The 12,518-nt window shown below is 34.3% G+C and overlaps 1 protein-coding gene across 1 annotated transcript in view; it reads left to right on the top strand.

The window, feature by feature from the left end:
* TRHDE (thyrotropin releasing hormone degrading enzyme) overlaps positions 1–12,518 on the top strand; it is a gene marked incomplete at both ends in the record, with an annotated part of 263,817 nt that overhangs the window by 242,376 nt on the left and 8,923 nt on the right. The window contains 3 exon segments of the mRNA XM_081330257.1: positions 4,344–4,491; positions 6,877–6,974; positions 7,582–7,689. Coding sequence (XP_081186383.1) covers positions 4,344–4,491; positions 6,877–6,974; positions 7,582–7,689 — 354 coding nt within the window.

The following is a 12,518-nucleotide window of genomic DNA, read 5'->3' on the forward strand; positions in this document are numbered from 1 at the left end:
TTAGTAAATGTTAATGCATTGTTATTTTATTTCATTTAATTTTTATATTGCTTAGTATGCTATCCAGAAATGTATTGCATGAAATACTTAAAAATAATAAAAGAGAACAAAGCATTTATTTGTGCTTTAATATATTAGAAATTAGCCAACAAATTAAAAGACGCTTGCTCCTCAGGAGGAAAGCCATGGCAAATCTAGACAGCACACTAAAAAGCAGAGACATCACCCTGTCAACAAAAGTGCGTATAGTCAAGGCTATGGTCTTCCCAGTTGCAATGTATGGCAGTGAAAGTTGGACCATAAAAAAGGCTGAGCGTCAAAGAATTGAGGCCTTTGAACTATGGTGCTGGAGAAGACTCCTGTGAGTCACTTGGACTGCAAGCCGATCAAACCGGTCAGTCCTAGAGAAGATCAACCCTGACTGCTCCGTAGAAGGCCAGATCCTGAAGCTAAAACTCAAATACTTTGGCCACCTAATGAGAAGGAAGGACTCACTGGAGAAGAGCCTAATGCTGGGAAAGATTGAGGGCAATAGAAGAAGGGGACGACAGAGAATGAAGTGGCTGGATAGAGTTACTGAAGCAGTAGGCGTGAGCTTAAATGGACTCCAGAAGATGGTAGAGGACAGGAAAGTCTGGAGGAACGTTGTCCATAGGGTCACGATGGGTCGGACATGACTTCGCAACTAACAACAACAATATTAGAAACTAAACACAGTGACTTTTTTACTCTTTTGGCTTCCAAATCTTTGAATACTGGTAAAGTTAATCAAACCAGAAATTAATATTGCTTTTTAGTACATATTTCTACTTTTTTTTTTAAAAAAAAAAAGTTCACTGTCATCACAGTGCAACTTGAGCATTAAATGTTATGCTGTCTTTACAGGGAAAATTGAACATACATTGGCCATTTTATTTTTGTTTTGAAGTGTAGAATATTTATTTTAAAATTCATATACTTTTTCTATACCACAAAGTATTCATTATCTTCTCAATCTGCAACTTAATATTATCCTAAATGTATGTTATATTAATAAAAATTATACCCTAAGGGATAGTTTAAAATTTTACATAGCCTTAATTTAGTAAGCAATTATTTCATAGCTATTTCTATTAAATGTGAACAAATTGTTTCTTAGTGACTTTCTAATGCAATCAGCAGACATAGAACTCAATTATTCTGCAATTATTGGAAATGGTGTACTTGGTAACAGTTGATTTTTATATGACAGATTTGTCAATTTAATACATTTTTAGTTTAATACTGGTAATGTAAAATTTCATAAGGATATAATATGAATTTGCATATTAGTACATGAAAATTAAATTGCATCAATATTTTAGTATTCCTATTTGGCAGTTTGCATTTTGCTGAACATAAGGGGGAGTTTTTAAATGAAATACTTCATGAATTCCCCTACAAGCAGGTGAATGAAACATTCCTCAGGAAGGATGGTTTATATATAACAGTGGTTCTCAACCTTTTCTTTACCACAGACCCCCTTTAAATACCTTTTGTGGAAATGGGCCATGGACGTAACTCAAGATTTAAATCATAACATTTGTTCAAGTCTTCACAGATTCCCTTCATGACATTGTGGTTCCCCCAGTGGTCCACAGACCACAGATTGAGAGCCACTAGTATATAATATAGGTCCTAGATTACTTTCCTAGGATCTCAAGACAGAAGGATCAAAACAGGAGGCAAAGTTCCAGTTTATCAAAATATCACTCCAGAACTTGAAAAAATCATGATAACATAGTTAAAATTCCTTTCCAGGAGGAGGATATGATCAAGTGCAGGAATTTCAGCTTTGCAGATAATTTTTCTGTTAAATTAAACCTTAGAAATATTTGGAACGGACCTGGTATATCATTATGTTTGTTTTTATACCTATGATATTTTTGAGGTTCTGCTTACATTGCTTATTGCTTTTGTCTCTTCTTTAGGGCTATGAATTTTTCAAGTTTTTAGATTGTACTCGTGCTGCAAATGCTTTAACTACATTATTTATACTGTGAAAGTGCCAGGGCCTTTCTTTTAAAATCTAGTAGGGTAGAAATGTGATAGAGAAATAAAGAGATAGAGAAATAGAAAGATACTATTTAAAAAAGAGTTTAATTGCTTCAGAATAATTTATCTTCGAGGTTGATGAGGAGGAGGTAGCAGGGTAAGAATCTGCTTTCCTTGCATGCTAGTGATTTCATTTTCTGGATAAAAGCATATGAATGGTCACTGTAGCAGCAACATATTTAAAATTTATTTATTGTATTAAACATTTGTTTATACAATTCATCTTTATTCTTAATTGGTTGCTCCCACCACTCCTCTTCAGGGTCACTTTTTTATTAAAGCACTTGCAAGATTTAATCTGATTCATGAAAATTGGAAAGACTGATCTATGGAGATTGGATGCTTTTGTGAGGAAAAGCAAGGGTTCATAGGAAGGGATAGTAAAAAGTTGTAAAAATATTTTACAAATTGAAAAATCAGGATTTTAGAGAACAAATAGACAATAACACTTACAACATTGCTCCACTTTTAATCCCTAGGAATCCAAATTCTTAAATAAAATATTAGGCAATACAATCTGCTTGGGCCTTAAATGACCTACTGTATGTCTTTTGCCTCAAGCTTTGGCTGTAGGAAGGCTAGCTCAACAACATTGTCATATATCATTTTCTACTTCCAAGTTTTAGAAAAGTACACATTGTCCATGTATTTAGTAGTATCTTATCCTCAGATTGGATCTCTGCCCTCAGTATAATCCAGTTATTTACTCTGTCATGAACAAATCATTATCACACATGACGACGGAAGAATGCACACTCAGAGAATATATACTCCTCTCTTTTTTTCCAGCAAGAGCAACACAAAAGAAGGAAATGTGTTTGCATTGGGAAGGAAAGAAGAAAAAAGGAAAAAAACAACTAGGCAAGGGAAGGAAGGAAGGAAGGAAGGAAGGAAGGAAGGAAGGAAGGAAGGAAGGAAGGAAGGAAGGGAGGGAGGGAGGGAGGGAGGGAGGGAGGAAGGAAGGAAGGAAGGAAGGAAGGAAGGAAGGAAACAGTATTTCTGAATACAGCTGTTTGAAGACAACAGGATTTTTTATTGAAATAATCAAACTTTGAAAACTGTTACTCCAACCTGTGCTGTTTTCATAGAGATGAACACTTGGATATCTCACCTGCAATCTGTGGAAAGTCAACATATTTTCCATCATTTTGCATACCATACAAATATTCCAAAACAATTCTCAGTTTTAAAGACTTATCAATGTATGTATAGAAAAACATCTAGACTAAATATATGAATAGTAACTCAAATGTGAAAACTTCTGAATCACATGAAAATCCATAGGCCCGTATCACTGAAAATGTATATCAGCATTCAACCAGATGTATGGAATGTGTACTTGATAGCATAGACAAAGGCTGCACTCCACTTTCTCCCCCAGTGTTTTGGTTTACGGATTTTCTGCTGTTAGATTTATGAGGAAATAATTCAGAGTGGATTAAATTCAGACTGTCCCTGGGCAATTGCACTACTACTTGGTACTTTGAGGAGGGCAAAATCAATGTTCTGGAAAATATTTGTGAGCTCAGTTTCTGAGTGTATGTAAGCAAAGTATATAAGTATGCAACCTGAGAATGCAGCTGCAAAACATATAAATGTCAGTTTAAAATTGGATATGCAACTGTAATTGACTCTTAAATCTATTAAGGACAATCAATTTAATCTTTTAAATCTATCATTAAGAATAATATTTGTAATAATATAAACATCATTTTCTAAGTGACCAGCTTGAAACATTGATCATCATATTATAGTTTTTAAAATTTATTTTCTTCAGTGTTTGTTTTAATTGTACAATTGTACAAATTTTAAAAAGTTCTTTTTCTTCTCATACAGATGACCCAAAATTGTCCTGATATTTTTAGTGGTGCTACCTAATATATTTTAAATATATTACTCTATTATTTTGAGCAATCCTAACTCTAACCCTAACATAGGGTATCTTTATGATTATTACAGAAAATCATAGAGCAAGGTTGAACTTCAAGCAAGTTTTCATACATAATTAGGAAACTGGGGATAATAACTAAATGCATACTATTTTCCTTTTCTAACATATCATAATAAATGCAGGAAAACTATTTTGGAGAATGGACACTTATCAAATTGAAAATTTTAAACAAGAATATTAACATTATTATATAACATGAAAAATGATCCTAATTTTTCCTTTGCATAGATAGATAGATAGAGAGACAGACAAGTCTATATTTCTAGCTTCATCAGGCACTTTCACCCCAAACAATAATTATAACAATATCTTTATACAGGGCTGGATATTTGCCCCAGAATATTCCACTTGAAATTATTAGATACCTGTCAAAGGAAAAGGAATTTCTACCTTGGCATGCTGCTAGCCGAGCTCTTTATCCTCTAGATAAGTTGCTGGACCGCGCAGAAAACTACAACATGTTCAATGTAAGTAAAGTAAAGTAAAACATACCGGTACATCTCTTTCTTTTTATCAATCACTAACGTGTTCTCCTCCCTACAAGAATACTGTATATCAATCAAGGTGAACTCCAAGTGAGTTCAGGAGTAGGCAATCCCTACCCTCTAGATAATTTGGATCTTCTTATTGTCCTTTGAAATTAGCTGTCCTAGCTATGCGTAGTAGAAGTTGACATTCACAACTAATTATTGGAATATAAATTTATATAAATATAAATACACTATGCTATACACAAAACCATGTGCTGTTACATTCTGGATCAGTTGCAACTTCTGAATGTTCTCAAGGGGAACTTTATTTAGAATACATTGCAATAGTCCAAATAGGAAGTAACTAAGGTATGATGATCATGAGCAGAACCTTTTGATTTTGCACACCAACTTTAACTGGGTAAATGCCACAATTTTTAGAGTCAAAGTTAGGAGATCTCCAGATCCAAGAGACCTATAAATCCACAGCCACAGTCTTTCTAAAATTAATCCAAAAACTATTCTACCCACTCTCCCCATCCATACCCTTGCAATCTCTAGATTTTGGGGAAGAATCTTGATAGTATTACCTGGACAATTCAGGGCAGGGATGTAAATTAAATAACATCAATGTTCTGATGATTTTATGCCTATAGAAGACTTAAGCCAAGTGATTTCATATTAATGTTAAACAGAACTGGACAAAAGCACTGAAGCATTCTAGAGGAGGATCTCTTTCATCAACACTAAGTAGAACTAGTCTCAAAAAAAGAGAACAACTGTAAATCTTAGTCCCTAAGATCCCCTAAGCCACCCCAGAAGGATACTATAATCAATGGAATGAAAAATGGATGAGAATTGCATGCAAAGCTTGTGTGATCAATGCCATCTCACTACTATAGCCTGGTCTGAAACCTGATTCAGAAGTGTCCAGATAATCACTTTCCTCCAGAGTGTCTACAGCCAAAGTCTGCTTATGTCTTTTCATCTTCAGTTATGCAACTATGTAAAGATTATCCATTCTTAGACTATATTAATATAATGCAAAATGTTTTTTAAAAGTTATATTTTGCTTTTAACATGCTGGTTGTAATAACAAAATTGCAGTATGACTTATTGATGACAAAGCCATATATTATAATGATGTAAAACGTAAAGAGTCAAAAGTAGAAAATTGTCACATTGTCATTGATTTAAAAATGCCAACAATTTAAAAGGACACTGAAAGGCAGACCTCATTAAATTGTCTAATCCTGATATGCAGCTCATATTATTCAATATTATATCAATTGGGTGAGTCTTTGTAGTGATTTCACCACTCTACCTATAAATCTACACCTATAAAGACAGACAAACCCATCAGTTTCATCACAATATGTGGCCCAAATCTGTCACTTATAAATATTTAATAATGGACATTACTGAAACATGTACTTCCAAGTCAAGGATAGCCTGCAATAGCAAATATTTAAAATGTTTAAGCACCAGGAGCTTTTTAAGTATTTTCATACTGAAATTAGAAAACTTGATCCAATGTTAAGCCCTTTCTAAAGATAGTTATTTTAGAAAGGAATTCAGTTTCTACAAAGGAAGCAAGAAATTTGTTCCATTTTCTATTTTCTTTCTGCAGCACTTTGTACCCTCTGAAATCTTGAATGGATTTAACAGTCTGACCATGAACATTAAATTTATTGCAGAAAGTTGTAGTAATAATAATCATCAAACCAAAAATCCAAATTCCAATATTACATGCAGACCTTGTAAAGAAAAAGATGAAGCCATGGATCACATAATTAGTGAATGAAGAAAAATATATATCTCAAACTGACTATGAACAACGTTATGACAAGAGTAGCCACTGTGAGGCATTGGGAGCACTGCAAATACTATAATTTCTGACTTTCCTGAATGTAATATGAGCACAAAACCAACACGCTAAAAATGATTATAATTTTTAAGGAGATGTTGATGTAGAAACTGATCAATATCTAGAATACAGCACTTCATGTATAATACTAATTGAAAAGAGTAATTTTTAAATGTGGCAATAACCAGGAATTGAGAAAAACCAATTGGAAAAATTTAAGACCCATAAGATAGCTGTGATACTGGGAATAGAATGTTAAGGTAGTCTTGGTCAGGAAAAGAAACCCACTCAATCACAGCAGTTATAAAATGTGACCTTCATCTTTTTATTAATAAAATTCAACATGCAGGAAAGGAATTTATGCATAAAGTAGACTAAAGTAACTCTTTCTAAAGGGAGAGCAGGCAGTCTGTGATACATTTGCTTGGTTTGAACAGGATGCAATATCTGTATTGATTGTGAAAATATTTAATGCAGATTTTTTATTATTGTTATTATTATTTTTTGCATTTCAGGAGTACATTTTGAGACAAGTTGCTTCAATGTATCTAAAGCTTGGATGGCCAACAAATAATGTGGAGAAATCTTTGGTTCAAGCTTCCTACCAGCATGAGTAATTCTATTTTTTAAATTATTGCAAAATAGCCTTAATGAACTGAATCCTCTAAACTTAATTCAAAGTGGTAATCAGATTTAACTTTTATATCTTCTGTTTATTTGGCACATGAACTCATTGGAAGATTTAAATGAATTTTCTAAATTCATATTGTGTATTCCCCATTATGATGTTGCCTCTTTTTTCTAGAATTTCAAAGAATCATTGTTTCTAATAGTAAATTAATTCTGACTGCATTTTACAATAGAACTTTTGATAGATGGAGGTGCTTCATGACCAGAACGTCTGCTTCATTATTGATTATTGTTGTTTAACAATTATTGAACAATTGTTGTAACATAGTTCATATGAATGTCCTTATTAGTTTAGATAGTGTTTCTCAAACATGGCAACTTTAGATATGTGGGTTTCAACTCCCAGAATTCTTCAACCAATCATGCAGGCTGGGGAATTCTGGGAGTTGAAGTATATACATCTTAAAGTTGCCAAGTTTGAGAAACTTTGGTTTAGATCTTGGCAACAGTGGTGTATTTTCCCCTGAGAATCTGAATATATTTATTAACATCAGGTTAATGCTAGTTTTGTTTGTGTTTGGGACACACAGGGAATTCCGCCGTGAAGTGATCATGCTGGCATGCAGCTTTGGTAACAAGCATTGCCACCAGCAGGCTGCAACTCTAATCTCTGACTGGATCTCCAGCAATAGAAACAGGTAAAAAAAATGACATCCCACATTACTCCTTTTCCCTGTAAAGATTGTTTCATCCAAAATTAATTTTACTACAGAGTTGTGTGCTCATGCATGCATATTAATAATAGTTGGAAGGAAGATATTTTGTGCAAGAAAAATGGTGTGTGAGGAGAGAGAGAGAGAGAGAGAGAAGGAGTTGTTGCTGAGAATCTTAACACAAGTGTTAAAGTACCACCTCCCATGGTATTAATACTGATGCAAAATCAGGGTGCAGGCAGGCCTTCCAGCAGCTGCAATGATGGAAGAGAAAAAATTATTTTATCCACTCCGAAAGCCACCGTACAATTTTTCCAAAGTGCTCTAAGCTGGCTCGACCACATTCGCTTTTAGATTTCCACCACCTCTAGATCTTTGTTAAGCCACTTTATAACCTGCAGCATCTTGGTGACCCAAGTAGACCCATGAACTCAAAACATGAGAAAGGCAGGGCTAGATGAATCAAAAGTTGGAATTAAGATTGCCGGGAGAAATACCAACAACCTAAGACATGCAGATGATTCCACTCTAATGGCAGAAAGTGAAGAGGAACTAAAGAGCTTCTTGATGCGGGTGAAGAAGGAGAGTGCAAAAGGTGGCTTGAAACATTAAGAAAACCAAGATCATGGCATCTGTACCTCTCAATTCCTCACAAATAGATGGGGAAGAAATGGAGGTAGTGATAGATTTTATTTTCCTGGGCTCCAAGATCACCGCAGATGGGGACTGCAGCCAAGAAATTAAAAGACGCTTGCTCCTGGGGAGGAAAGCCATGACAAATCTAGACAGCACACTAAAAGCAGAGACATCACCCTGTCAACAAAAGTGTGTATAGTCAAGGCCATGGTTTTCCCAGTTGCAATCTATGGCTGTGAAAGTTGGACCATAAGAAAGGCTGAGCACCAAAGAATTGAGGCCTTTGAACTACGGTGCTGGAGAAGACTCCTGCGAGTCCCTTGGACTGCAAGGCATTCAAACCGGTCAGTCCTAGAGGAGATCAACCCTGACTGCTCTTTAGAAGGCCAGATCCTGAAGCTAAAACTCAAATACTTTGGCCACCTAATGAGAAGGAAGGACTCACTGGAGAAGAGCCTAATGCTGGGAAAGGTTGAGGGCAATAGAATGAAGGGACAACAGAGAATGAGGTGGCTGGATGGAATCACTGAAGCAGTAGGCGTGAACTTAAATGGACTCCAGAAGATGGTAGAGGACAGGAAGGCCTGGAGGAACATTGTCCATGGGGTTGCGATGGGTCAGACATGACTTCGTAACTAACAACAACAACAACTATAGCCTGTTACAATACAGTTCATATAACACAAGCCACTATAACTAAATCTACAGGAAAAGTTAAATAAATGTTATGAGATAAAACAATGGCAGTACTGAGACTGCACCTATTTGCTGTCACAAATGATTATGGTAATGGAAGCAGAAAATAAAACTTCATGGAAAGAGAGATAAAGGATACTATAAGGATGTACAGTATCCATATGACAGAAAACAAATGAACAAGATAAGGACACAAAGATAATGGTGTGAAAAGGAAAACAGTAACTATGCACTTCTCTATAACTTCTTTTTGGAAATATAAGAATGTGTAGGATGCAATATGATATGGTTTGTGTGCAAAGAATTATCCACTGACAATAGTGGAAAAGTCTTTCCCTCAAGTTCATCAACATTGCCATCAATATATGCAAGGTAAGTAAATTAATTATTGTTTCATACAGAATATATTTTAGTACTTCTTTATATGATACAGGAGTTCAGTTGCATGAACTTTAGTCTTTTCATATGAAATTTTCTGTAATTTTGCTTGTATAGCATAGATTGCCTCTATTATTCTCCCCAGGCTTATGGGAAGGGTTGTGTTCTGTGTAATTCAGATAAGCAAAGAAGGCTTTTTTCTGTTTACAGATTATTTTACAGTTGTGTAATATGCATAACAATGGGATTGTGTTTCAATAGGACCAGTTCAAAAATTATTCTGTGGACAAAGTTGTAATGGACATTTGTAATCTTTGCAGCATATTACTTTTCCTCCTATGTGTATCACGATAGCTGTACAATGTTAAAACAATCACGTATAAGGAAATGGAAAAACATTGTATATAATTCAAGTAATCTTTTTACATATTAATTTGATGTTGGCAGGAGGTGTAGAAGTAGACCCAAACATCAAACAAATTGTATTGGATATTACAATTTCATTGAACTTCTTTAACCTTTGCAGTGCATCTGTTCTGGGGAAAAAAACTGTTTTAAAATCCACTAGTTTTTCCAAAGTTCCATCTAAAGGTAAATTCATTTAATCCTTATTCTAGTTTATAAAGCACAATAAATAGTTTTTTTTAAAGCACACAATAAATGTAAGGTCTCCCAAATACAAATGTAGTATTATAAGGAGGTACTGAGAGAAAATTTGAATAGGGATGAAGTATTTTCAATGACATACAAAGAAATGTTCTTTCTTTCATTATCAAAATAACTATTTCATTTAGTTATGGTATCATTTAAGTCTGTGTCAGCATCCCCCCCGCAAAAAAATCCAGCTTGAAAGTAGAATCAAATCACAAGAATGCTCCCATCATGGACTTCTGCACAGAGCAGGCTATTGTACTTGATGGTCTAAATCAGTGCTTCCCAAACATTTCCTTCCATTCCCCAAAACCCCAAAGTCATATTGAAGTTCAAAGACTGGTCATAAATCCCCTCCTTCAGCACCATGTAACCTCAAATGTTTGCTGAACTAATGATCATAACTCAAGGATTACCTGTATTATAAGATTAAACTTAATGTCATTTCAACAAATTACCATTGATAATTTCATTGATTTTTGTCTTAGTAAGAATACAGTAATAGAATGAGTGGATAACCTTAGGGCAGGGGTGTCAAACTGTCGGCCCACGGGCCGGATGCATCATAGCAAAACCGCACCCACCCCATTGCCGGCAATGGCAAAAAAGTCACAATACGTCGTGACACATCATGTGATGTTGCAAGTTTGACACTCCTACCTTAGGGGATGCTGCCTAAGGAATGATCAGAAAGGAGAGAGAAGAGCCTCCAGTGGCTTAATGATCAAAGAAAGAAACTTAGGAAGTGACCAGACAGTTAAAAGTGGTAGCAGGACAACTATGACCCTCCAATTCTTCTCTTGATTTCAATTTAGGTTCTCCTTCCAAATAAATCAATAAATTAGTAGAAGTCAACAGATTATCAACTACCAAATGTAAATATCATTTCTCTTCTAAAAAAAGCTTCCTGTGGTGACAACCATAAATGAATTTGGGGAGTCAACCTTACTTTTTTATAACTATTCCAAATCCTCAATATGGCATGCCTAATACAGTGATAAAATCCTGGTTGTCAAAGTTATACACAATACATACAGTACATGCATGCATGCATGCATACATACATACATACATACACGTACACATACACATATACACAATGAATGGAGGGGTTAGGGAAAAGAGGTTAAAAGCAAAAGGTAAAAAGCAAACTCAGGAGTGCAAAGAAATAGAAAAAGAAGGGGGGGAGGAAAAGGAGGGAGAATAACTTCAGTTTTCTTTAGTATAGATACAGATATAAAATACATTAGCCTCCTACTCTACAATCAACCATAATAACCGTAACCATTTGTATAAGAGCATTACAGTATATGAAACAATTCTGCTATTAGGGACACCAAGAAAAATAAGCTTGAATTATACTCTTAAAATGAACTGGACATCTGATTAATTTTCTTTCTTAAAGGTTTCCATAAAGAATTTGAAGCACATCAATAAATCAAAGAACAGCCTAAACTGCATCTAATTACATTTTAAGAAATTAGAACACTATTTGCCTAGCAGATAAATAATTAAGGGGCTATTTTATAAATGCATTTCCATTTGTTAATACTTAAAAGAACAAGCCTGTACTAATTAATTATAACTCAAAAGATTATTTCTAGCACTTTGTAAAGCTGCATTATAAATCACTGGAAAAATAGATTTCACTGCAAGAGCATTTTATTATTATTCCATCTATTTTTTAATATTTTCTACATGCATTTAATTTTTAATCAGCGGCCACATTTAAAACAATTTTTTTTTACCATGGTTCTTAAGCAAGATAAATAAGGTCAAACAAATTCACAATACTGTTCAAATAAAACTATTTCAAATCACGCTTTCAGAAGTTTAATAATTGTGAAGTATTCATCATAGTTTTAAAAAGTGAATGAATTAGAGGAGGATTTTAACATAACAACTACTTTAATTGAGTAGCATTAATGCTTAAATCACACTTTCATATAGCTGTCCAGGAGGACATAAATTATGGCAAACATTCTCTTCCCTAGCAGTGAATTTGCTATGGGAAAAATTAACTTAGAAGATCCCTCAACTTTTTCAGCCTAGAACTGTATATCTGCTTATCATTGGTATATCATACCTGAGAAATTACTTAGAATGAGTGAACAGACTTAAATGAAAGTTGGAAATGTGAACAATATTTTTACATGTACATTCTTGGTGGACATGTAAAAAAGCTAAAAGGGTTGAATTCAAATATATAGTTTGAAACAGAGTATTTTAAAGATCAATATTCAATTTAAACCAGAATTTTTCCTTCTAGGATTAATGAATAAACAGAAAAAAGACAGGAAAGATTTTTTTTAGTATATGATTACTTCACCGAGATCAATATACAGTATACACAGAGGTGGAAAGATTCAGTACTACCCACTAGGGATGATTGGTTGGTTAAATTGAGAGATTTTACTGACATGGATAAATTGACTTATTTGATTGGAGGGGAA

This window comes from Vipera berus (assembly GCF_964194415.1).
Source record: "Vipera berus genome assembly, chromosome: 6".
NCBI lineage: Eukaryota > Metazoa > Chordata > Lepidosauria > Squamata > Viperidae > Vipera > Vipera berus.